General features: G+C 41.8%; 3 protein-coding genes across 7 annotated transcripts; 1 reads left to right on the forward strand and 2 right to left on the reverse strand.

Annotated features, from left to right (window-relative positions):
- The first annotated feature begins 140 nt into the window (after positions 1-140).
- Positions 141-4,736, forward strand: LOC129108981 (NADH dehydrogenase [ubiquinone] flavoprotein 1, mitochondrial-like). The gene is made up of 10 exons (XM_054620878.1): positions 141-766; positions 1,963-2,045; positions 2,152-2,322; positions 2,427-2,610; positions 2,701-2,890; positions 3,022-3,234; positions 3,352-3,518; positions 3,612-3,693; positions 4,340-4,485; positions 4,641-4,736. The coding sequence occupies exons 1-10, from the start codon at positions 683-685 to the stop codon at positions 4,734-4,736; spliced, it is 1,416 nt and encodes a 471-aa protein (XP_054476853.1). The 5' UTR covers positions 141-682.
- A 10-nt stretch (positions 4,737-4,746) lies between these two features.
- Positions 4,747-11,461, reverse strand: khdc4 (KH domain containing 4, pre-mRNA splicing factor). Of its 5 annotated transcripts, none has more exons than XM_054620872.1 (14): positions 11,311-11,461; positions 10,782-10,959; positions 10,368-10,496; positions 10,188-10,267; positions 10,037-10,089; positions 9,762-9,940; positions 9,380-9,591; positions 9,198-9,258; positions 8,285-8,345; positions 7,894-8,162; positions 7,671-7,814; positions 7,047-7,128; positions 6,863-6,967; positions 4,747-5,926 (listed from the first exon to the last, which is right to left on the reverse strand). In XM_054620872.1, the coding sequence occupies exons 1-14, from the start codon at positions 11,337-11,339 to the stop codon at positions 5,694-5,696; spliced, it is 1,815 nt and encodes a 604-aa protein (XP_054476847.1). In that variant the 5' UTR covers positions 11,340-11,461; the 3' UTR covers positions 4,747-5,693. The 5 variants fall into 5 exon arrangements, 4 of the variants coding, with proteins under 4 accessions (XP_054476847.1, XP_054476845.1, XP_054476849.1 ...); XM_054620870.1 differs by having other exon boundaries at positions 4,749-5,926; positions 6,863-6,948; positions 7,047-7,156; XR_008531967.1 differs by having other exon boundaries at positions 5,913-5,926; positions 6,863-6,948.
- A 7,522-nt stretch (positions 11,462-18,983) lies between these two features.
- On the reverse strand, positions 18,984-20,126 carry uts2r3 (urotensin-2 receptor 3). The gene has a single exon (XM_054622393.1). The coding sequence runs from the start codon at positions 20,124-20,126 to the stop codon at positions 18,984-18,986; it is 1,143 nt and encodes a 380-aa protein (XP_054478368.1).
- Between the last annotated feature and the right edge of the window lie 5,482 nt (positions 20,127-25,608).

The following is a 25,608-nucleotide window of genomic DNA, read 5'->3' on the forward strand; positions in this document are numbered from 1 at the left end:
ACTGGAAATACTTATTTCACAGCTGTCATTCTGACATGTCCCAGTAGAAAAAGCACAGGTGTAAATTATAAAAGTAATCATGGTTGAATTTAATATAACTACTTCAGTCGGGGGCTCCATCAGGATATTGAGCATGCTGGCTCACTCAGGGTCACTTTTATAGAACAGAGCCATCATTAATGTTATTAGTGACACCTGTGCTTTTCCTTTATGAGTCAAAATGTCTGCTGTGAAAAAGGCCTGTTGTCAGACGGGTAAGTCAATGTCTAGTTTTGGACCTTAGATATATTTAGTAGTTATCTTCACATTAACAATCCATTTATAAGCCTTTAAATCATGCACAAAGTCCCTTGCGATAGCGTCTATCAGTGACCCTGATACTCAACAATTACGTGTCAATTTGTTTGTCTGTGTATGCACGCGCACGCACCTGTGAAAGATTGGGTACCTGTGTGGAGACACGCGGGAAGCTGGGATAGGATGTGACGTAGTTCGTTGGTTAATCCTCTTAGTTTAATTAAGCTGAACCAGCAGGCCAACACTGGAGCTCGGTTTCAGAAATCGATTTGATTGTTCTAGAAGTCAAACGGAGACGCAGGGCAAAAAATAAATAAATAAATAAATAAATCTTGGGAGTATTAAGAGTGTTTAGAGAGGGTTGGAGGTGTCTGGCTCGTGCAGGATGCTGCCTCGGCGGATGCTGTGGAGCGCAGTGGTGCGTCATGTCGCTCCGCGTCTGACCTACAGCACCGCAACCCAGTCTGAGGTAGGCCTGCATGCACACTGCAACACACACACAGAGACACACTGCAACAGGTAACACGCAATATACTGTACAACTCAGCACACTGGCCTACATGTTTACTTTCAAATACAGTCATGCCAGAGTTTCGACACGCAGAAAGTAGCTAAATAAGGAGATTATCCAACAGAGCTACAGAGATCAACGTGATGATATTCTTTAATTAGCTATGTTGGGTCATTCTCCTTTTGGGCTGAAGTGTTTTCCCAATGTTCTATATGATGTAAAATGGGACACGTATAAGTGTATGTATATGACGATTCTAATAAAGTTATAAAGTAATAAAGTGTTTGTGATCACAGAAAGTATTACAGGGGAAGGTTATATTTAAGGAAATGTTAAAGCATCTATTGGGTGTTTTAACATATTTTATTATATGGCAAATATACCAATTATTACCAAATTCCATGTTCTGTCAAATGTATTTATATAAGTGTTTTCAATATGCTGTGTGAGTTCCAGCAGCCACATTACTTCAATGTTATTTTCATAATTTGGTTTTGTGGTATTCAGATCTGTTTTGTTACTGTGATGTGACCAGATGTTATCACAAAGAGCTTTCATTTCTTTTAACATACAGTGATGATTTTAAAACTGAAACATTTTTGACCATGGATTTTAAATTCCCCAAATTTAGACTATTCACAGAAATAGGTTGTACTTATTCACATATAAACTAAAGATGCACATTTCCAAAGTCATAATACAAAATTCCACATATTGACATGCAAAACAAAATGAATGAAGCCTCTTAGTTTAAAAGTTTTAAAAGTTCATATAATTCCTTCTATTTTTAACTTTAAGGTCAGCATTTTAATTACATAAGTGATGACGAGCTGCAACGATTATTTGATCAACTGAAAATTAAGTGCTAACTATGTTGATGATTGAATAATCATTTAAGTCATTTCTTAGAAAAAATGGCCAGTTCCAGCTTCTCAGATGTGACATTTTGGAGAAGTGACCACGGAGTTTTCACTATTTTCTGACATTTTATACACAAAACAATTCATTGATTAATCAAAAACACAATCTACAGATGAATCAATAATGGAAACACTTGTTTGCAGCCTTTAAGTGATGGCATCTCTAATTTTCATGCATTCATCATGGCTGCCTCATCAATTACACTTCTCTTTTACCTTCCTCTCTCTCAACAGGTGAAGCCAAAAAAGACCACATTTGGCCCTCTGAGTGACGAAGACAGGATATTCACTAACTTATATGGCCGCCATGACTGGAGGTATAAACATAAAAGGAGAAAAAAAACTTTTCTCCCAGTCTTCAATGACCTGAAACTCTGTAGAAATGCTTGTTTATCGCTCTCTCTCTCTCTCTCTTCCTGACAGACTCAAGGGGTCACTCAGACGAGGAGACTGGTATAAGACTAAAGAGATCCTTCTGAAAGGAATGGACTGGATCTTAAATGAGGTGAAAATCTCAGGTCTTCGTGGCAGAGGAGGAGCAGGCTTCCCCACCGGCATGAAATGGAGCTTCATGAACAAACCAAGTGACGGCAGGTAGGAGGAAGAAAGACACACTTTAGCATCACTCACACCAGTAATGACACTCTGGTGACGTAGCCTATCAGTGTATTGAGTTCCTTCTTCCCCTGTGTCATTAGACCTAAGTACCTGGTGGTGAATGCCGATGAGGGGGAGCCTGGGACATGCAAAGACCGTGAGATAATGCGTCACGACCCCCATAAGTTATTAGAAGGCTGCCTGATCGCTGGGAGAGCCATGGGCGCTCGTGCTGCCTACATCTACATCAGAGGAGAGTTTTACAACGAGTCCTCAAATCTACAGGTACACGAAGGCCCAGATGGGTGACTCGTCAATGCAAAGATACTGTGTGATTCATATTGTGTGTGTTGTTTGTTTCTACTCTTCAAACAGGTGGCTATTAATGAGGCATACAAAGCAGGGCTGATAGGTAAGAACGCCTGTGGCTCCGGGTTTGACTTTGATGTGTTTGTGATGCGGGGGGCCGGAGCCTACATCTGCGGGGAGGAGACGGCCCTCATCGAGTCTCTTGAGGGCAAACAAGGAAAACCCAGGCTGAAGCCGCCATTTCCTGCAGACATAGGTGAGGTAACAGCTTCATACATCTGGTTTCCTAGTGGAGTTAATTATGGTTAAAGAAACTACAAAATAGGGTTGTATTGTATTTACAGCTCTTAAGTGATTATTCACTGCTTCATCTCTCTCTACCTCAAGGTGTGTTTGGATGCCCAACGACAGTCTCCAACGTGGAGACGGTTGCTGTGGCGCCTGCGATCTGTCGTCGAGGCGGTGCTTGGTTCGCCAGCTTTGGGAGGGAGAGGAACTCTGGGACGAAGCTGTTCAACATCTCCGGTCACGTGAACACACCGTGCACGGTGGAGGAAGAGATGTCTATTCCTCTGAGGGAGCTAATAGAGAGACATGCAGGTGTGTGTGTGCGTCTGTGCATGTGTGTGTGTTTACAGTCCACTGTCGTGTTTATGCTGGTTTACTTTATGAGACGCTTGAAATTACTTCCTCTCTCCCCTTGTGTGATTGGGGTAGGAGGAGTGAGGGGCGGCTGGGACAATCTATTAGGAGTGATCCCAGGGGGGTCCTCCACTCCCATCATCCCTCAGCGTGTGTGCAACGATGTTTTGATGGATTTCGATGACCTGGTCCGTGCAGAGACTGCACTGGGAACAGCTGCCGTCATAGTCATGGATAAATCGGTAAACAGATCCCTGGAAAATGTAGATAAGAAAATGCATTCAGTAGCAATCGATCTTGAGGGAATAATCTGATAATTGTATTTTTTCCTCCAGACTGATGTGATCAGAGCCATCGCTCGTTTGGTTGAGTTCTACAAACATGAGAGCTGTGGCCAGTGCACCCCCTGCAGAGAGGGTAAGGAACTACACAATGTATTTGCCACTTACAAAGCCAACATGGACGGTTTATGAGGCAATTGGCACCTGGGCACAGACATTTAACAAGGCCCACCACCTCTCCTACATCGAAGCAAAATCCAGTCAGTAATCCATCCATCCAAACACGACAGTCACAATGCAGTAAGTTATTCTGAAAATGCCTCACCTCACCCGTTGATGCTTCTTAAAACCAACACTCAACACTTTTTCTCACTTTAATAGGATAGAATAGTCGTGTGCACATCCACAACACCTTAGTGTAATAGCAGGTGATGGAAAAGGCATGAATACAATACTAGTAACTGCACACTGGAATAAGAGCTCCTTTAAGCTTTAACCACCCACATATTACTTGTGTGGTGAGAGAAGTTATTATATTTAGGAAAGTGAAACATTTGTGTATTTATAAAATACACTGGTATAAGTTAAAGCCCTGTATTCAATATTTAACTTTCGTAAAATTATTATTAATAAGTGTTAAAAAAACAAATGGAAAGTAATGTGAATTCCCTTGATGTGTGTATTTACCAGAAGGGAAAACATTGCTCAAAGGTTAAAGGGGTGCACTTCAGTGCGAGTGCTTTTCTAATGTATTCCCCGTTCCTGTCTCTGTCCTCCCTCAGGAGTCGACTGGATGGATAAAATGATGTGGAGGTTTGTTAGAGGAGAAGCAGCAGCTTCAGAGATTGACATGATCTGGGAGCTGAGTAAGCAGATAGAGGGACACACCATCTGTGCCCTGGGAGACGGAGCAGCCTGGCCTGTGCAGGTGACATCTCTGGATTGTTTTGTTGTTTTTAACCCTAGTCAAATACATGGAGCTGTCAGTGAAACATTGACTGAGGTTACAAGGTCAAACAAGTACGAATTTACATTTTAACAAGAACTTTTGTTCCTGTTCACCCTTCATTTTGTTTTCTACAGGGACTGATCCGCCACTTCCGGCCGGTCATGGAGAGCCGCATCGCTCAGTATAACAAGAAAAACCCTCCAAGAGAGCCAGACATCGAGATGATCTGAAACCCAGCAGGTGTCCATTTCAGCATTCAATCCTTCATAACAGTAATGATAGCTCATTGTGTTTTGCGGCATTGTGGACAATATATCTTTTTATAGTTTTAAATATGAAAATATTTCTGTGCTGATAAAAAATGCAAACTGCTATAAATTAGACTTATTTCAACATTTTAATTTATCATCATTAAAAAAACCTTCACAGGCAGCATGTTTTTCAAAAGTTTCCATGAGAGAATGAGTAGTCTATTATTATATATTTTGCAAGAAGGTGGTCACCCAATCCACTATTTATTTTGGCAGGCAGAACTGTTGACAGCTAATCCGCAGGTGTGACCGACTTGGTTTGTGATGAAATATAGCAAAACAGATTTAAAATACAGGGAGAATCACGAGTGCAAACACTGCAATAAATTATGTTTATTTATTTCATAAAAGCCTGAAATAAATCCAGAATGTTTACTACATATTAGTCCAATATGTTCTGTACAAAAAGATCAGAATAGGAAAGGATGGTGTCACTGACTTGGACAGGGAAAAAGGAAAGGAAAGGGGACAAAGTACAAAAAGCTGTACTAGGGTTAAAATGAAAAGTGGTCAGTGAGCATTGCCTTGTGATATTGACACAATATTCAAACACCTGGCATCTGTTTTCAAACCATTCAAAATAAAAAATGGAGGCAGAATGTCGCTCATCTGACCGTCTATACATCCACAAAAATAGCTTGAGTATCAGTCCTGCAAATGTTCATCTTAAAACTATAATATGTGCACCAAAAGAAACAAACAATAGTTTTTCCAAAACAAAAGTATGTCCATTTGGACCGAAGCACTGATATTATGCTGCAACCAACATGTAGCTGTTTAGAGTCATCCATGTGATGGAAAAACACAGGCTCAGTTTGGGTGATAATCTTGTAAGACTCGGCACAAAGCACTGAGGGAGTTTGGATATCTCCTGTGTTAGGGTGCCATCCAGAAAGGCATAGGCTGCTGCTGTGGCTGTGTTTTAGCCCGAGGGGGTGGTGGAGGAGGGCAGCGATAGCCCTGTGTCCAGCCTGAGGAGGTGGAGGTGGGGGGAACTGCCCCAGGGTTACCTGGCCCTGAGGCTTTGGAGGTTGAGTGGTCTTCCTCTTCATCTGAGGAGTCGCCAGTGTACGCCACTAAACCAGTTTTCAATCTCTTTGCTGAGGGCTCTGAAAGAAGAAAATGAGAAACATGCAGACAAAAAGAAGAAGAGGGACATTTGGGGAGAAAGGGAGAGAAATATGGAGAGAGAGAGAGAGAACACAAAAAAACAACAGCAACATGTTTCAAATAGGACAGGTTCAAGTTAATTATACGTAACACATTTTGGGAGAAACAAGTAGTTAATAGATTCAAATCATAGTTTGTAATAAGAGTAGAGGAGAGGGGGCAGCCGTTTGAAAGCAGCCATTGGTTGGTGGGGAGCGACAGTGTTATGGCCGTCCAATCGAGCGGGAGGACAGCGTCACAGGACGAGTCGTGCCCCACCCCCAATCAGAATCCAGCATCACCCCAGAGACACATGGAAGAGAAGAAAAACACAGAGAAAAAGAGAAACACAAAAACAGGAGAGATTCTCGTTAGTGAGGAAAGCAAACAAACAAGAGACAACCCGACTGATGATGTCATCAGAACGGGACGGTAAGGTGGACTCGATTTATATGACTTTTTTTACAAACGACAGAAAAATGCAAAAAAAAAACAAAAAACTGTTGCGTCATAGATCCGCCTCACTATCTGGGGATTTATAGTCACAGCAGCAGAATCCTGAAAGAATCCCAGGAAGCGTAAGGCCAAGTTTGAAGCTAAGTGGGTGTGAGTACTTATCTACTCTGCCACAAAAACTGAATTACTCAAATCTAATGAAACACAAACTTTTTGGACCAACTTTGTGTCTTGATACATCTGATTGGCCTTTATGTAAACCACTGAAATTTAGACAGTCTAGGGCCCAAGGGAGGATTTATATTTTACACTTTGACGCTCTACATTACACGACTATGAATAGATCCAGGCTGAGCTTTTAAAAGGGCTAAGTCCACAGTCAGGAACTGCAGATTTGGATTTGGGCAGGGATTTGTCAGTCCACAGGTTAATGCCCTTACCCACGGGGCCTTGCGGTGCCCTTCTCTCCTCCATCTTGGGTCTCACTCCATTCACAGGCAGCACAGGTGGAGGCATTAGCTGCCTACTGTAGGAACAGAGAGAAACTGGGTGAGTTAACTTTGCCTACTGGCCCTTTTACGCTATTAATATTTAATTTAACAAATGTAACAAAACTCTGTGTACCTGTCCCTCTCACTCGGCGGGCCAGAGGAACTCTGAGGTGGGGGTCCTGTAGCCTCTGGGCTGACCACTGGGAAGCCTGCACCTAAATTAGTCATATGAATGGGTCCATGCTATGAGCAGAAAAACACACAGGCCCGATTAGCAGACATCCTCTACTAAACCCTGTCCTAACACTAGCTAATATGACTTTATATTTAAAACTATATCAGCACCAAAGTGAAAAAACTGACCTTTTGAATAGCTTACCACAAGTCTGATTACTGACAATTTCCCCAGCAACTATGAAAGATACTTAAGCTTATTGGTATTAAATACACCTTTTCTGAAACTCCTTTTTACCAGTAGAAAGACAAAGGTAAACTGTAAGTGAATAACAACAACAAGAAACAGCAGGCCATGCCATCTTAACAAATGTACCTAAAACATTTGAAGAAAGGAAGGATGAAATGGTAGTAGATAAAGAGAGGGGAGTATTAGAGCAGCTATAGACACAGATTGGATACGATTGGCTGATGAAACTGAATAACTCGTCACACACTGTACTCAGGGGGGGAAAAAGCAGGGTGAAAAATAAAAACCAGCAGAATGATGAGGGGTTGCAATGGTGGAAGAGACGTTTATCACCTGGTATCCGAGCAGGCCGCTGTTCCTCTCGTCTGGGACCTCCTCTGTGAAGCGTCTTTTCTGTGGTGGGTTGACTGGAGCGGCAGGAGTCTGAGCTTTTGGCGGCGCTGCAGCTGATGAAGGAAAAGGTACAGGAGGAAGAGTCTGCAGGGACGGAAGGACATGTAGTAAGTATTATGGCTTTGCATGCTATACACATGTGGTTTTGACGGCTCGGTCCTACCTGTGGCATGTTGCCTGGGGCAGGGACAGGAGCTGGCGTTGGAGCGAGGGTGTGGATGAGAGCAGGGACGGGGGCAGGGGGGAGGGAGTACTGAGGAGGCACACCCACGGGTGCTGCAGGGTGTATAGGAGGTGGGACAGTGTAAGGTAGAGAGACAGGTTGTGGTTGAGGTGGTGGTACGGGCATGGCGTAGCTGGGCTGGAATCCAGCAGGCGGGTAGTAAGGAGGCTGTGGAAGCATCCCGTTCACCACTGGAGGCTGTGCAAAGCCTGGAGAAGGAAGGGGTGAGAAACAGCTCAAGTCAGGCTCTTCCAATGACTTCTACAATCAGTTGTGTTGACAAATAAAGTGATAAATCTAAACCCCAGAGAGACAACCAGCATTATTGTACCTTGTTGTATTGGCATCATTGAGCTCATTTGATTGAGGAAGCGAGAATACTCTGCATGGACCTAGAGAGGGAGAATCATTGTAAATAAGGCTTGTTGGTGGTTCAAGGAACTAAAATATGAAAATGTACTATTGAAGGTAATAAAATCAAATAGCAAAAACAAAAATGTAACTTGACAGTATGTTAGAATATTGTATAAACCTGCTGTATAATAATTAGAACCATTAATTATCAAATGCCATTCCTCGATCTCTCCTGTTAGAAACAAACTCCCTTTGAGTTTTTACCTTTTTCTTATATTCTGCAGGGAGCTGTGTCTAAAGAAAATACAACTCAAACTTGTGGTCTCAACTTACACAACTATCTACAGTTTTGTAACTGATGTTTACCACTAGGTTTTTATCTCAATGGCACAGCTGTAAAAGCTCAGATCATTGATGCCAGTCATGCCACAAGGAAGTGCAAGATTTTCTTTATATTTTTTCAGACTGACTTGACACAGCCGGTTGGTATCAAGGATTTTGTCTGACAGAGTAACACTATTTGGAATGTAGGTGGTGTCCACTAGCAATATTAATGATTCATTTATAATTAACGGCTAATAATCTGATTAGTCAAGAATATATTGTACCAAGTTAATGTACATCCCTGGGAAATATGCTTTGATATGTGTGGGGGTTTCATGCCAAATTTCAAAGCAGTTGTAATGACTGCGCTGTACTGCGAGCTGCCGGTGGTGGTCAGTGATCAAGCTCTTCCTCCAAACCTTCAACAATGGCCGTATACGCCAACAAAGCACACATTTGGAGTTGTGTAACTTGGAATTAATGTCAATAGTAGTTGGAATAGAAAAAGCACAGACCTAGACAAAGTATTGTGGTTTAACATTTCACAGTAGGAGGATATGACTCACTGTCTGAAGCAGGTTCTCACACAAGGTTTTTGCTGCGGCAAGTCCTTCTGGTTTAGGATGACTGGAGAGAGAACAGACAAAAATTCCTTTGTGGCTAATTCACATTATTACACAAGCAGGAATAATCTCTGTGAAGCAGCGGTTCTTACTCTTTTTTTTAATTTATAGAACAAAACACCCACCTGATGTAGATGTACATGGGTTCAAAGGCCTCTCTTCCAGAGGCAGGCTCTAAACAGCCTGATCCTTTTCCTCTAAGGAAGACTTTGGCCCCAGTCTCAGCCTGGATGTGCTGCAGGTATGAACAGCCGGGGCCCTCCACCCGCTCTTTGACCACAAACCCCGGGATAGCGTGCTCCAGGCCCACAAAGAGTTTATCTTGTACGTAATGCATCTATAGAAGGAAAGATATAAGAAACATAATTGCAATAATACAACCATAATTTAGGTAAGTACAAACATTGTCTGCTTTATCAGCAACACTTTAAGAATGTAAACAGAGCTTTCTTATTGTAGTATAATCTTAGTTCATGAGATGTAAAAAGCCAATGGAAACCGTCTTACTCCGGACTGAAAGTGTGGTTTGTGGTGGTTCATGGGGGGCAGTGAGGGAGGAGGTTGGTTATGCTGCTGGTAAACTGTGACTGAAGCCCCACTGGGGGAGAAAGGTGATGAAGATGATGAGGCAGTCGCAGCCTTCACCACACCGTTGGTGATGATCTCCTTTATTCTATTAACTGCCCCTGGAGAACGAGGGGAAAAAGAAAACCATCAGTCTAAATCACATGATATATATGAAGAAATGTATTCATTTTTAAAAAGTCTGAAAAAGCACGGACTGTCGACGAGCTCTCTAGTCTGTCCTTGGACATGCAGATACAGAGGTCGATCCCTGAAAGGAAAGAGCAGAAAGGATGTGTTAACATATAATAACTAAAGCACCAAGTCAACTATGATCAGTATCTGAAAATGAGAGGCGAGAGAGGTCACCCTGGAAGCGCTTTTCCCTTCTCCTCTGCTGCCATGTAACGCCCTCTGGTTGAAACCGCAGCACCGCTCACTTTACTGATCTGCAGACAAACGAGTGAGATATGTCAATAAAAATACTCCACAAGGCTACTGATTAAACTCCATTCTGTGAAATATGAGGACATCCATCTTGCTACCGACCTCATCCTGCGTTTGCCCACGTGTCAACAGATTCCGACAGGTGATCGGTACGTCGTTGATCTCCACCTCAGCCACGACCAGGTCATCTTTGGCCTTTGCCGACATGGGAGGCTTCCCAACACCTACAGCCTGAGATGAGAAGGGAATCAAGGGATGAAGAAATGTATATTTTGTGATTAAATATTAAATAAATTTGATTTGCCACGCAGGCTTAGTTCAAACAGATATTTCAACCAATGTGTATTAAAAAGCATAGAAAACTTCTGCTGGATAAATGAGTACAATCTTACACTATACACACATTGCCCACCCTTACCAACTTATAATAATGGTCCTGCATCAGAGCTGGTTTTGTTATGAAATATTCTTGCATAAGAGACTAACCAGGCATATAATAATCATGCTCCTTATTACCTTGTCAGGAGGCCCCGGGATGCCTATCTGTGAGGGTTTGAGTTTGCCTTTAGCCACCAGCATGGCATTGATCTTGGCGGCCACCGCGGCTGCAGCATCCAGAGCCCCGGTGGGTGCAGACTCAGACTCCCCCATCCCACCGGAGCCAGGGCCGGGCTGGTCCCATTTGCTGCGGCGGCTTGGAGGGCAGAAGAATAGAGATTAGTATAATGAATAAGGACAAGAAAGTTAACTTTGATCCTATATCTATAGCCTGAACTACCAGAAGACACCATTGGCTGTAGACGTCTTGGAAATTAGCCTTGTTTTTATGGTCTCACTTGATATTGAGCCTTATTGTAATCGTGCATACAGAAGCATTGTTCTCATATGCATCATATAACATGTTACTACGTGTGACTGCAGAATAACCAGGATGAACCAGCGCCATGATTACATAAAAAGGCTAACATCCGTTAGCTAGCCGGCTAACAGAAAGCTCCTGAACGGCGAGTCAAATACAAAAACAGCCCGTGTTTCACACGCTCACCCGCCGTTTTGGGTTCCACAATATGACATCAATGTCTTGTCAAATGGAAATGTTCCTCCAAGTGTTATAATAAAGGCGTAAATCCTCCCCTGAGCTCTGAACAGTGGGCTGTGCTGGCTGCTAGCCTCTGCTCCGAACCGCACTGCTTCCGTCTCCGGTTAATTCTGTCTGTTCGCGGTGTAACCACCAGGGGGCGCCAGATAGCCGCGTACAGATCTACCGGGCATCGATGGAGCCACCAGGGGGCGCCAGATAGCAGCCTCTATCTCCACCGGGCATCGGGGAGGGCTCAGGTATGGCGCTGCGGCCTCACCTGTCCCACCTTTCATCACTTCCTCGCCACCCTTGGCGAGTTCCCCCGGAGGAGGCATCAAAGTTTCCAGTGGAGGAAGAAGCCTTTAGCCGAGGGACATGCATCGTGACGGTCCAAGGTATGTTTACTATTTCTTAATTGTGTTGTAAAAAAAGTGTACGGATGAATATGTTGTGTAGCTTTTAGAAACAAGTGTGAGGATTTTGTTTGTACTTGCGTCAGTTTTTAAATGAAAACAAATGCAAGATAGAATTTAGCCAAATAAGCCTTAATTTTGATTTTATGATGCCCTGCATTTAAGGGTTTTACAGCAATCCTTATGAATAAAATGTTACCCACTGTATTTACAAATGTGCCATATCATACAGGATTTAAAAAAGAACATCTCTCTAAATAGCTCACCTTAATGTCTTTCTCAACCATTCTCATAGAGTAATCACAAAAAGCATGTTTACTGACGGGAAAAATAGATGTATTTGTTGCAATTTTAGCTCATTTAATTAGTTACAACACCCAAAAATCAAACTAAAGAAAAACAAATATTTCCTGGGCAAAATTGTCAAATTCCAATAAAGCAAATATATTTCATGACATCTTCATCGTATGCTGGAAACATGGTCACCATCCCTTTTGCAAATAGATTACAAACCTCTTAACCCTTCTAATTTAACTTTTTTGTAAGTTGTCCTTGCTGTAGAATTACAGTATAGTGACGCCGGCCCCAAAGGCCATAACGCAACATGCAGCATCATGTGCTGAGACAGAACACAGCATCATGCCTCACAGTCACTCTGTACTCAGGTACAGGTGTTGAGTTTCTGACCACCCAGGAGCTCAGAAACATGGCCAGGAGGTGCAGGTTACTGTGGAAGGTGAGAACGCCGTGTGGGGGCGACATGAATCAATAGATTGAACAACCAACGCCATTAGTTGGATTTCTTTTGTTCCGCGTTGCAGGGTGTTGACAACAGCCTGCAAAACCTTTGATTAGGATCCAGGTCTGTCATGTGTACGTAAGAGGAAATGTCTTGTTTAAAAAGGCTCTGTATTAGTTTTCAATCACAGCACTGGCTTTGTTCACACTCGTCTATTAGGACTGGAGTTGTTTTTAAGTTTACTAATTTAAGAGCGGAAGTAATGAATTGTTTTTAGTACAGAAATTAAGCTGCCATTTGTGAATTTATACATTTGTTAATTAGGAAATTTGATTTGACATCTGTGGAGATATTATTATTGTTCAGCAAGTGTCATCAACTTTAACTTAATTTGTTTTTTTCATTTTTCACCTTTCAGTGCAGGTTCGCAGGATTCTTTAGTTTGCTTTTCAAGTCAGGAGTTTTTGATCCTACGCACCCTAAAACTGAGACTTTAAGGTGTGCAAGAAAATTAACTAGTTGCACTTTTCTTTTCTTTCAAAAAACTGCTCAGTACCTTTTAACACACATTTTAAAGAGTTACATAATTTTTTCTATTAAAAGTAGATTTTTTGATCTGTAATAAAGTTACAGTACAGCAGTGGACCAGGACTTTGAATTAATATTACCATCACTCTTCTCTATTCATACAAGGGCTTACAAGTTTTTTTTATTTGTCACATACTCAATGTATCTCTAGATTGTGCTGTGAAACGCTTCGTCATAAACGGCACACGTATATAGCTCAGTATTCATAGTGGAATTAAGTCATATTTCTTTTCAGGATGTTTGCTCTTTACTGGGTGAAGAGAGTTTGTTCTGCAGTGGTGAGAGATGGGAGGTGTCTCCGTTACTGGGATGGGTCAGTTACTGGGCCACCTGAGCTGGAAGTTCAGCCAGTGCAAAGAGACAAGAGGAAGAACATGTTGTGTAGCGAGGAACACGTGCAGCCACTAAAGCTGTTACGAGCAGCGGCTTTTAAAAATGTTCAAGTACACAGTATTATATTTGTACCACGACAATAGTGACCCAAAACACTAACTTTGTACAAACGTGATGAATCCTGAGCTGAGTAAAGGCAGAGACAAACTCAAAAAGAGTAACTGTGAAAGTTCAGACACAGTCCACATTAATGTCAAGAAAAAAATATTAATTCAGTTGATGTCGGTTTGATTTGTGATGGTGCTGCACACCAAAATAAGGAAAGACTCAGCATATAATCATGAGCCTGGACAATTGGTAGATATCCGATCAGTGAATTTAATGTTAAGACAAGTCTATCTATGGGTACCGTCCTCCTTCTGTGTTTGGTTACTTGTACACATATGCAAAACATATTAAGTAATGTTTGTTTAAAAAATAAAAGTCAATTTATTCTTTATTGTTAATGCAGAGAAACAGAACGGGAGAAATGTCAACAAACTGTTGTCAACTATGTCTGAACTGGAATCTAAGTTTCAAGTATGAAGTTTAGTTCTTATATTTCACCTGCAGGTGGTGCTCTAATTCTGAACACCATACTGTTCACTCTTCCACCTGCACTCTCACATAAGGAAGTGGTATTCATGTTACATCTTAACAAACCAGTTTATTCTTAAAGCCATAACTTGCTTTTTTTTTAACTTCAAGACTGAAAGAAATCGTTCAAAGCAAACATTCCTTCGCACATTTGGCACAACAAGCAGGTAGTCTTTTGGGAAGTCATGACCCTAGTCTTTTAGTATTTATATACATAATGGGGCATATTAAATAAAAAACATTATTTTCAGATTACCGATTAATCTGCAGATTATGCTCTTGATTTGAAATGTCAGAAAATAGTGAAAAAAAGGCGATTAGCATTTTCCTAATGTTCCTTTGTCTTGCTTTGTCTGACCAAAAGTCCAGAACTTGATCACATTTTTGATAACACAAGACTCAAAAAAGCTGCAAATTTTCACATTTGAAGAACTGCATCTAAATAGTGTAAAAAATCCGATGGAAATAACTTTTTGCCTATTGACTTAACGATTTATCGTTCTCTCTTACTCTAAACAGGCTTGGGTTCTGATATTGAGCAGTGTTATGTAAAATGCATAATGTCCCTCCTCAGCCATGACCTTCCTGCATGCACAAACCATGGGGTTCAGATGCGTGAAGTGTCAGAAGGTCAGAGGTCAGGGGAGCTTTGACGCCTGAGTTGACAGGGATGACTGTTTACTGGCAGCGAGGAGGAGGAGGCAGACGTGCACAGCGAGGCGGTGAAACACAGGGAGAACGAGAAGGAGCGAGAGGGGCAGACGTGCCATATTTACTGTCTTTCCTAGTAAGAGCCCAAGTGTGAACCGTAATGTGTATGTTGGTTGATTTAACCTCCGGCCTTCAAGCCAAGCAAGCCTGGGTCTTGCCTGATCCTGGCGGCTGACACAGAGGTGTGAAGTCAGAGGGACGTGGTGGAGAGGGGGGCACCTCATGGTGGGGTTACCATGGGTTGAACAAAGAAACACTGTGAGCTCCTGGGTTTCAGTGTTTGCTGTCAAACCAGCAATTACAAACGTGTTTTTTTTAATACCGTGTTGATACATTTGCTGGTATCGTAAAGCTTGGATTTGTTTGATATAAGCTGATGTTACGGATGTTGAAAGTAGGAAGTGTGTTAAGATGACGGAGTTAGTTCTGGGACATTTGAGTTCCTCTTGAGAGATTTTGTTATTCATAATGCAAAAACTTGTAATAAAACATATAATCATTATCGCCACATAAGGTGAGGCCACGCAGAGGAATGAGACGGCAGGCACGACAGAAAGTGTGGAGGGGACAAAAAGTGATTGAGAGAGGGAAAACAGATGGGAAGATTGAATTTTAGAGGGCAGGCAGAGGAGGAGTGCGAAGGGAATCTTTTTTTGTGTATGTCTGGAGAGAATGAGAGCCTCTTATACACCTCACAGCGTGAACTTGGCCCGGGCTGCGGGTTCGTCTCGTCTGCACAGCGAGGTGCTTTCCTGAGCGGGCTGCCCAGGGGAGGGGCACCTGCAGCAGCCTCAGACACTGGTCAAGAGGAGAGGCCGAGAGGCGGGGCGAGGGGTCGCTGGGATGGAAAGATGCTTGGTGGTTCCAGGAAATGGACATGTGCTGGATTTATGATATCTTCAGGTAGAACAGAGTGACCCTCCTAAAGGAAAATATTTGTCCTTGTCTTTCTAAAGAGGAGGAGGACACTGACTGCATTCTCCGGATGAAATAAAAAAGCGTCTTTTGCAAAGAAAGACGAAAGTTATGATTGGAGCGAGTCGGTCGGTGCTGGCAACTGCCATCACAAACGGCAAAAAGTTTATAGATTTACCAGCCTGCCAACTGAGACAATATTTTCCATCCATTTGGTTGGGTTGACCAAACACCACATATTTGAAGTTTATCAAACACTCAGTCATCCCTGCCGTTCGGAGGGGGGACTTAATCATCTGATATGTCGAGTTTTAGAATACGCAGACACCCCAAAACTTGTCCACTATGCAGACTCAGAAAACTGAACAACAAGCTTTCTGTGCTTTAATATCCGTTGCTCAGTGTCTTTTTTGGAAAGGTTTCATCTTTACACAAGCTACACCCTCCATCTTCTGTCATTTTGGTACGACCCAGGGGTCCAAAAATCGCCAATTCTCATATGAGGGCTCACGATTTCAAACGTATACGCAGCTGGCTCTTTGTCTATAAGAAATTCCATCTAAATGGACGAATGTGCTGAGAGGGCCTCAGTTGTCTGTGAGAGTTGGATGGCTATTGCATTAACTTCACAACAGAAGCGCCCCCTGTGGTGTGACCGCACAGGGCTCCGGATAATAACTGCAGTGGGAACGTTATGCTCAGAGGTAGCGGGGACAGGTAAATGGAAACACATGGTAAGCAGCATATTCTATAGAAGGGCTCCACAGCCTCAGAAATAATGGCATCACAGTGCAGAGAAACACACAAGCTGCCTTGACAAATGCTTTTGGTATGTGTCTCCTCAACCTGTTGGTATTACCAAAGCAGCTTGCCCTGCAGCCCTCAGGTTTTCCTCTCCTCAGCTATTGTTTCTATGCGCTTAATGTGAAAATAAATAAACCACCGCTTTAAGTTAACTCCACTCACATAATTCAAGTCTAATTTTACATTGCATTTAATATGGAATCACTTAAATTATCCATTAGTTGAGGATTATGAACTCACAGAAGTTATTGCATGTCAAGTCAAAACACAGTTAATCACCGTAAAAAGAGCTTAATGGTTCTTCTGTGTGATTTGGGTGGACAAAGAAAAACACCATTACGCAGTGATGAAATAAAAATGTTTAACGGATCACTGCCAACTCTTTACCTGCTCTGTCTCAAAATTACTTCTGGAGGTCTGGGTTATTATTCAGAATTTCTTCCCTTAGAGGACAGTATTGCTTTTTCTAATGTGTAGATTGAAATGCCTTTTTTGCTGTCATGAGTATGAATACATTGTGCAATCTTTTGCATTAATGATTTACAGCATTTGATTTATTTTTACATTGTTGTCGCAGGTTTTGTATTGTGTTTAAAATGAATATGTTTTAATTTACACAAAGGAAAACAATCTTCACCTTACAATTTGACCAATTTACGCCCTTTGTTTCTTTATTCATAAGGAGGTGCATACTCTTTTTAAGGAAATGTGTACATCCATCACAGATGAAGATATGCTGTAAGCTTTAGAAAGTGAGCCTGTGTAAACTGAATTTAATGTGAATTACAAGCCATAACATCTACTGTAAGTTACACTGAGCCATTATTGATCTGAGTTGGATTTCTGGAAGATGTGATTGATTAGTTTATGACAAACTGAAGTCTTTGATAACATTTTATCTTGAGGCTTTACTTTGGTTAAATTTTCTGCAGGTTTCCTAGTTATTCTAAATTCATGCTCTTCTTTTTAATGCATTGTTTATATCTTAAATAGAAGAATGCAGTATAGAGCAAACAAGTAACAAATTGGACAAATAAGGGAAGAGAGATGGGAGATAACGTTTAACAAAGGTCCCCTAAAGGACTCGAACCTTGGCTTTTACAATCACATGGCCAGCATCCTAAACCCCTAGGCCTCGAGGAGTTTAGGATGTACCATTGAATCTGTTCCTATGATACCACCCGCCCCCTTTTGTCCCACCATTCCATCCTCATCCGTACTCCTTTCTGTCAAACAACAATATTTGCTCATCTGCGTCAAAGAGCAGCAGGGTTTGCGATACAGCACAGTGCAGCCTTTGAGACATACAGACAGACGGGCCATTGCTACAGGGAGACACAGAAACACCAGCCAGCGAGTGTATACACAAGAATGGGGAAGACCTTCCAGAGTCACTGACATGCTGACACAGACACACAAACAAAAGTATTAATACAAAGACTTTTTCTTTTCTTTTTTCGCATACCTCATCTTTTACATCGCCTTCTCCATCTTTTTCCGCCTCACTTCAGAATTGTTGTTTTTCAGGTTTTTCTTCTTTTTCATGTCTGTTTTTGTTGAACACCAAACATTAAGTTGATGTCTCTCTTTCTCCTCCTTTTCTCTCAAAGATCCAATCACACACTGAATTACAGAAAGCATACTCTTTATTCAAGGCTATATATTATGCATTATTATAAACATCAGTTACAATCAACACAAGTTGAGGCCATGCAAAGCATTGCATGACTCAAAAATAATAAGTACATTTTCAAACCCAACATGCAGGTCATGATTTAAAAAAAAAAAAAAACATATTTTTTTTAGATATGTCCGGGTTCAGGGGAGGCAAATAAAACACTGTTGACCCACTCAAACATAAATCATTAAGTCAACAAACAATGTCCCAGAAAAATGTCCCAACAAGGTCCTGACCAGTTACAGCCAGTTGTTCAAAAACAAACATTTTCTTTGATAGTTCTCTGAAAACAACAAGGGTTTTACTGAAAATGCGTGTGCATGCACAACATAAAGCATAAACTTCTAATATTACTGTATACAGTTCAGGTTTACTGTTGACTAAATAAACTATTCCTCTCTGTTATTAAATCTGTTGATTTGTGTAAATGATGTTGCACAAGTAATTACTTTAGTAGCCATTATATTACTTTACCATAGCTGCAAATATATATTTAAAATCAAATAATCAATATGTAAACTTGGTTACTACAGCAATTAAAGAGACATGTTATTTGATATGACCAGCAAAGTTTGGAAAAGGTTTTCCGATGGAGCATAAATTATGTGACACATCTTACAGAGATTGCCTTTTTGATTGTCTCCTAACAGGAAGTTCAAAGTGCTATCATTTGCTTAGTATTTCCTTAGTTTGTAGGCTCAGGATACATCAATGGTCTTTGGTGCCTATCATTGAACTCGTAAAGCATTTACTTACAGTACCTTGTCACACATGTATGTACACACTCACATTTTTGTCTCTACTGTTGGAGACACACACACTACTGCATCGGACTGCTCTTACGGCTGAGCTGATTTGCTGATGTCAGCGTCTGCCGGTTGCGTCTTCGTTTTCCAGTCAATAGTGTGTAGAAGAACGGATTCACACAGGAGTTTCCGTACGTCAGCCCTGTGAGGATCCGATTCACTGTCACCTGCGTCCCTACTGGCACCGTCCGCAGCATGTCAGGCTGGTAGAGAGGCAGCAGCTGCCAGATCCAGAAAGGGAGGAAGCAGGCCCAGAATGCCAGGACAATACCCAGGATGAGGAGCAGGACTTTGGGTTTGGGGGCGCGAGGAGGACAAGCAGTGCTGCTCCCACTGGCCCAGGCTGGCCTGGTCTGAGACACCCAGTAAAGCCGGCCCAGAGTAGCATAAAGGGCTCCAATGGCCAGCCCAGGACCAAGAATGCTGGTGCAGAAGAGAATGCTCATATAGGCCTTGGAGCTCTGCTCGTCCCACGCAGGCACACACAGCTGGCCCTCCTGGTTCTCCCCATCCTCCAGGTGCAGTGTGATCATCATGGGCAGACTAAGAGCCACAGCCAGCCCCCAGGCCAGGCCTACACGCAGCAGGCCCGAGGAGTTGGAGGAGGAGGTGTGCAGGGGATGGGCCACAGCCCGGAAGCGGTCCAGACTCATGGCAGTGAGAGTGAAGATGGAGGCGTGCATGGTGAGGAGGTCCAGGCTCAGGAGGAGACGGCAGCCGGGCTCCCCGAAGGCCCAGCCGGACGCCAGGCTGTCGTACACGATGAAGGGAGCAGTGAAAAGGTAGAGCAGATCAGCAAAAGCAAGGCTGAGCACCTGGAGGTGAAGAGAGGAGGAGGGGGAGGAAGAGGAGATGGGGGAGGAGGAAGGGGAGGAGGAGTTGGCGAGACAGGACGGTACAGGTACTCTCATTAGGCAGCAGGTTGGTCCTGCTCCACGTCTTCTCCTACTTCTCCTGCGCCTCAGAAGGAGGCCCATAGTGTACAGGTTTCCTGTGATGCCCAGCAAGGAGAGGAGGGAGAGGAGGGAGCAGAAGAGAGCTGTGGACGCCAAGCTGGGTGATGGAGAGAGGGAGGGAGAGGTGGAGGGCATGGAGAAGTTGGAAATAATAGGGAAGGTGTACGGGGACGGTGGAGGCAAAGAACCTGAGAGATCCATAATGTAAAATTATAAAACGTCTCGAATGTTTCAAGGAATGCAGCCAGTAAATGTTAGATGGTCTTTTGATGCAAAGTTGAAGATGACCAGATGAAGAGGAGGGAAGTCGGTTGGATCCAGAGGAAGAAACTGGTGGAGAGGAGAACAAAAATATATTTTGTTAGTTTTTATCAATACTGTACAATATATTCCCTGGTTTCTGGAGCTCTTATTTGTTTGACTCAAGGTTTAAGGACAACAAAGCTGAAACTGATTTGGATCTCTGAGGGTGCTGCAGAGTGATTTATGTGAATCATGACACCAGATAAAGTCAATAAAGTCATATAAACATGCAGTAGAAATGAAAATGTCAGCAAAACCAGGATGGTTTATGTTTTAGCTGAAAACCTGCTCTGGTTGGCACAGCGTTTACAGTTTTATAGTTTCACTGGGAACCAGGAAGGGCTGTCGTGGTTTTAGTAAAATAATTGGATTTCAGAGTAGGAGGGTTCCTTCTGCCGGCTGTAAATCTAGAAACCTCCAAAGCCTGATCCTTCTTAAGGTCAGCATTTGGACAACAATTAGGCTAATTGGGTCACAAAAAAAGGTGTTTTTTTTCTCGCAAACGAAATGCAAATTGTCAAGTTTAGTTTAGATCTCTGTTGTGCGATTTTGCGCATTGGTGGTTTGGACGTGGACCGGTGCGTAAAAAAGCGGGGTCAGTTTATTGCGCAAAAGAGGCGAACTGGACTGTTTGACTTTATATATTTTAATTTTAAAACATAAACTGAACTTTTAGAGAGTTTGCAACCCCAGAAGAAGAACGTGCAATATATGTTACGATGCTTTTGTGATATTACTTTGTCAGTCGTGAGACAGGCGTGATACTTTTTGACCAAGACTGATGATCTTCCCAAGACATGTAATCTAAAGAGACATCAAAGCAGACGCGGGGTGGCCGACAGAAACGGCCTGTTTGACACATGGTGACCCCGCTGGCTGCCCCGGGTTAAGAGCTGCCGTTGATCCGTTGATCTGTGGAGCAGCAGCCGAACCCTCCATACCTCACCGGCACCATTTACATAACAGCTGTGTCATAGCCTATTCATGACGGGACCTTTTATTAGATTCATTCCACCAAATCCAATTGAATCTGTTGAATGCAAATGTCTCAATGCATTTAAGTAATAATGTCTCAATAAATAAGGCCTACAACCCAAACGCTAAATAAATCCGTAAACAGGCAAATTCACCATAACACAACACACACTTTCCTAACGGCGCACTGTCAAAACATATAAAACAAGATTCTCATAATTCTCATGAGAGAGAATATTGGTTTCCTACTGATGTAAAACTATTGAATAAAACGTTGTATCCTGTACTGTTGCTGTGTTTGGCCCTAATCAGCATTAAAGAAAAACGTGCCAAAGGGCCTTTAGGCCAATAACCCACACATCATTTCTATAGATCCAATCGTACATAAAATATTAATCAGTGAATAATTCGCCAGATTTCTGTTTTTAAAATGTAGGCCTACCTTAAAACAGTTTAATCCCAGGCATTGAAAAAATAATATTCCATGGATTTCTATCGTGAAAAAACTCCGTTCCCATTTTGAAATATCCCTCTGAATACTTCAAACACGAGATTAGGATTAATTCTCCTCAAATGGAGGAATATATGTGGCAATAATCTGCCTCCAAACTTCTCTGCTGTCTGTCCTGCTCACTGCAGTCTTTGATGTGTCTGAGTCCACGGGAGAGGAGTGTGTGTGTGTGTGTGTGTGTGTGTGTGTGTGTGTGTGTGTGTGTGTGTGTGTGTGTGTGTGTGTGTGTGTGTGAGTGGAAAGTGGGAGGGATGGGATGCTGAGTGAGGGGGCTTCTCCTGCATGCTACTGAATATTAATATGAAGTGCTGTTGGCCTGAACTGTGGTCCTGGGAGCCCACAGTTTTCCATTCATGTGAAACCGAACAGCAACAGAATATATAGAAATGTCTTTCCTAATCATACATTTCACTGTCCAACAGTTAATATCCTTTTCGAATGGGGTTTGTGTTGAAATCTACTTGTCATGAAAATAATATATAATCAAGGAAGAGAAACATTAAAAACAATCACTTTATGGTAATTACAGTCAGCCCATTTCACTAACTTTAAATCATGAACACTGCTCAACCCACAGCAGCACGAGTTTAGTATTTTTTTTAATACACCTATTATTAGTATGTATTTTTTAAATTGTTATATTTTATAGCCACGTCTGGGTTTTTTTACAGTAAGTTTGATCACGCTTTTGATGCGTCTCTAATGGTTTCAATAACTTTGAGCCAGATATAAATCACATTGAACTTGCTGCAAATACTTTCCAAGAAAATCAAGAATCTGACCATAAATGGTATCGTAACTTCAGATTTTGGCAAAAAATAGGGTGCTGTATAAGTCTAAGATATGGCCAATACATTCAGTTTTGAAAGCTACCAATTAATTGTGATGGATTTATAAAACCTGGATTTATTCAGTAAAAGGGATGGTAATATTCTTTGTTTTATACTTTATCTAACTAAAGAATGTAGTGAAGAAGATAAACTTAAATACATAATTCGATTATTATTTCCTATCTTTATGACTGACCTCTATTTTAGTCTTTCCTGTAAACCTGGTTGTTACGATGCCAACAAAGACACTAAAAACAAAATACTGCATTGACCATGACATCACCATGACCCTTGATAAAAGTACTTTAGTGGATACAGATGTGTTACAAAGGTTAAGACCTGGATGGTCCCATTAGTAAAAGAATGACAAGTGATCCGTGGTTCCCTTTGGACTCAGTGTTTTCTTTAATCTACTTCTTCAATAAACAGAGAATAAGCTATAGGAACAGTATATATTGGATTAGTGGTTAAGAAGTCACTTCTGCAACCAAAAGGTCATGGGGTTACTCACTTAACAGAACAGTCAATAAAAAGCCATGTCAGATTGTCTTTGGCACGACCATGTGTGCAATTAGATCTTGTTTTCTGCCTGATACCTGAAAAATGTCAGTATAAAACTACAGTTTAGTCTTCCTCTAAGATTCAATTTGACTCTGAAGAGTTTAGACTCTCTGTGGGAAGGACAAAGAGACAAACGTACCGAGCCAGCATATTATCGGTCTTTGCTGTCATTTCATGACGCACTGCAATAACTAATGCACTTCAACTCTGACCCAATGTCAATACCACATCAGCTCATGTTCAAACACAAGGCGCCTCAAAACCCCTCAAGGGATTTATACGATGATTTGGTGTTTAAATTATAGAGGAAATTAATTATCCAGTATCCTTGCCCGTATCAACATTTTTCCATGTCAGGGAAAAGTTTAACTGGTAGATCTAATAAGTGGCCTGATTTTAAGCTCCGAGAACACCACAGAATAAACAGGTCTTTCAGCAGTTATCAAAAGCAACTCACAGTTGCCTGTTATCCACCGGGTTGTTTTTGGCCCGGCCTTCGGAGGACCCACAGCTGTGGTTTGCCAGCTTCAAGAGGCCGAACAACTTGGAAATGATTTAGTTGTGACTAGCCAGTAAAATGTGTAGGCTGTATGCCTCGTGTCCACGTTGGCTGCTTCATACATGTGCTGGCGTACATAAGATAGACAGAGACAGGCTGTAAAGATGAGAGAGGGACGGGTGGATGGGGGGGACATAGCTATCCCCACGGGGTGTGAGGAATTTGAACAAATACCTGGCACAGGCATGCCAAAATAGAAGGGGTGGGGGGCATGGAGGCATGAGAAGCCCAGACTCCCTCTGACAAGGACACGGACAGGTATAACATCTTATTAGATGGAAATGGAGAAGGAGATATGGGTGCCAAGGTGGCATAATAAAAAAGTTTGAATGAGGTGTTATCAGGTGCTGTGGGTCTTAAATTTACATAGAAATAGAAAAAAAATGGAGCAAGAAACGTTACGAAGTGTGACATTTCAAAACAGATATTGCGTAACTTCAACATGCAAACATGGAAAAAGGCAGGAGGGGGGAAGGAGACTGAGTACTGTGCTGTTTATTTGTCTTTGTCAAAACACATCAATCTCAGCCTGTGCAGACACTTTATATAATTTCTAATTACATTTACCTCAGCTATGGGCTTTGTTCTAGTGCTTTGACCTGCAGCGTGTGTTTCCCCTATTAATTATCCTGCTTCCATCGTTAGTATGCAAATATATATGTGAAGATGAAGGTGAGGAAAAATTACTCATTCGCTCTCCTGTGCTGATTATGAATGAAGCTTTTAAAATGAGGACTGGGTTGGTGATTATACCTGTAAACAAAGGGGTGGACTATGTACATACAAACTGTATTGCAATTTTAAGATTATTATTATATTTAATTAATTAATTCGATATTTTTTGTTTGCATTTAAGGTTGTTTTCCTGGCAATAGTCTGTCTTCAAGTGCAGTACAATAAAAAATTTCTGTTGAGTCATTTTTCAAATCGGACTATATGACGACTGACTATAACTTTTTTCATATACAAGAATAACTATTATTAATATTTGCAGGTGGCCAGTGATTATTTGTTTGGCCATATTATTATATGGCCAAACTATATTATTATATCAAATGTGAGAAAATAAAAATTCCCATTTTCCTAAAGCCCAAGGTGACGTCTTTAAATTGCTTGTTTTATTCCTCAAACGGTCCAAAACCTCAAAATATTCAGTTTACTTTGACAAAACACAAATACCTGAAGTATTGGATACACTGTTATGAGGGAATGTTTAGTATTTCAGGTTGGAAAATGACTTAATCTGTAATTAAAGTTGTTGCAGATTTTTTTTTTTGTTAATCAGCTAATCAATTAATTGATTAATCTTAATTGTATACATAGCAGCAGCTGCAGTATCACAGGGGAAGCCTGTTACAGAACATGACAGTGAATGGATTACACTGGAGTCTATCCTCACTGACATTTCATTACATTAACTGTGTGCCTGGCACATAGAAATGTTTTCTGCCACATATTATATTCTGGGTTTCTGACCCTCCAGTTTCAGGATGTCATGAGGCCAAAGCGTCCCTGAGGTGTCTTTGTTGCTACTGGGAGTTCACAAGAGGTTGAGCATGTGAAAACAAAATGGAGCTTGAGATCACACTCGCATTCCTTTGAAAAAACATTCTTTATTATTCTATATGTCTTCATCTATTTATGCAGCCCACCGAAATGAAGGGGCTGTAACACGTCCAATCAGTGGGTAGTCACAGTTTGACAAACGCCCTGACACGTAAACATTAACAGCTCCCTAACCTTCTCCCGGCCGTCCTTGCTTTCTTCATTCATTTCATTAATTAGCTCACCCATTTCGTCCTCAGTATCGCTGTCTTGATTAAATGGGCGGACATTTTCTTGTTTGTGACAAATGGTTGTTGGACCAGGCTGATTCGCAACTTGTGATGAGTTATTGATCCCCCCCCCCCAGCTCCAAGCCAAGAGTCTGTACTGTGTCAGTAC

Source organism: Anoplopoma fimbria, chromosome 20 (assembly GCF_027596085.1).
Source record: "Anoplopoma fimbria isolate UVic2021 breed Golden Eagle Sablefish chromosome 20, Afim_UVic_2022, whole genome shotgun sequence".
NCBI lineage: Eukaryota > Metazoa > Chordata > Actinopteri > Perciformes > Anoplopomatidae > Anoplopoma > Anoplopoma fimbria.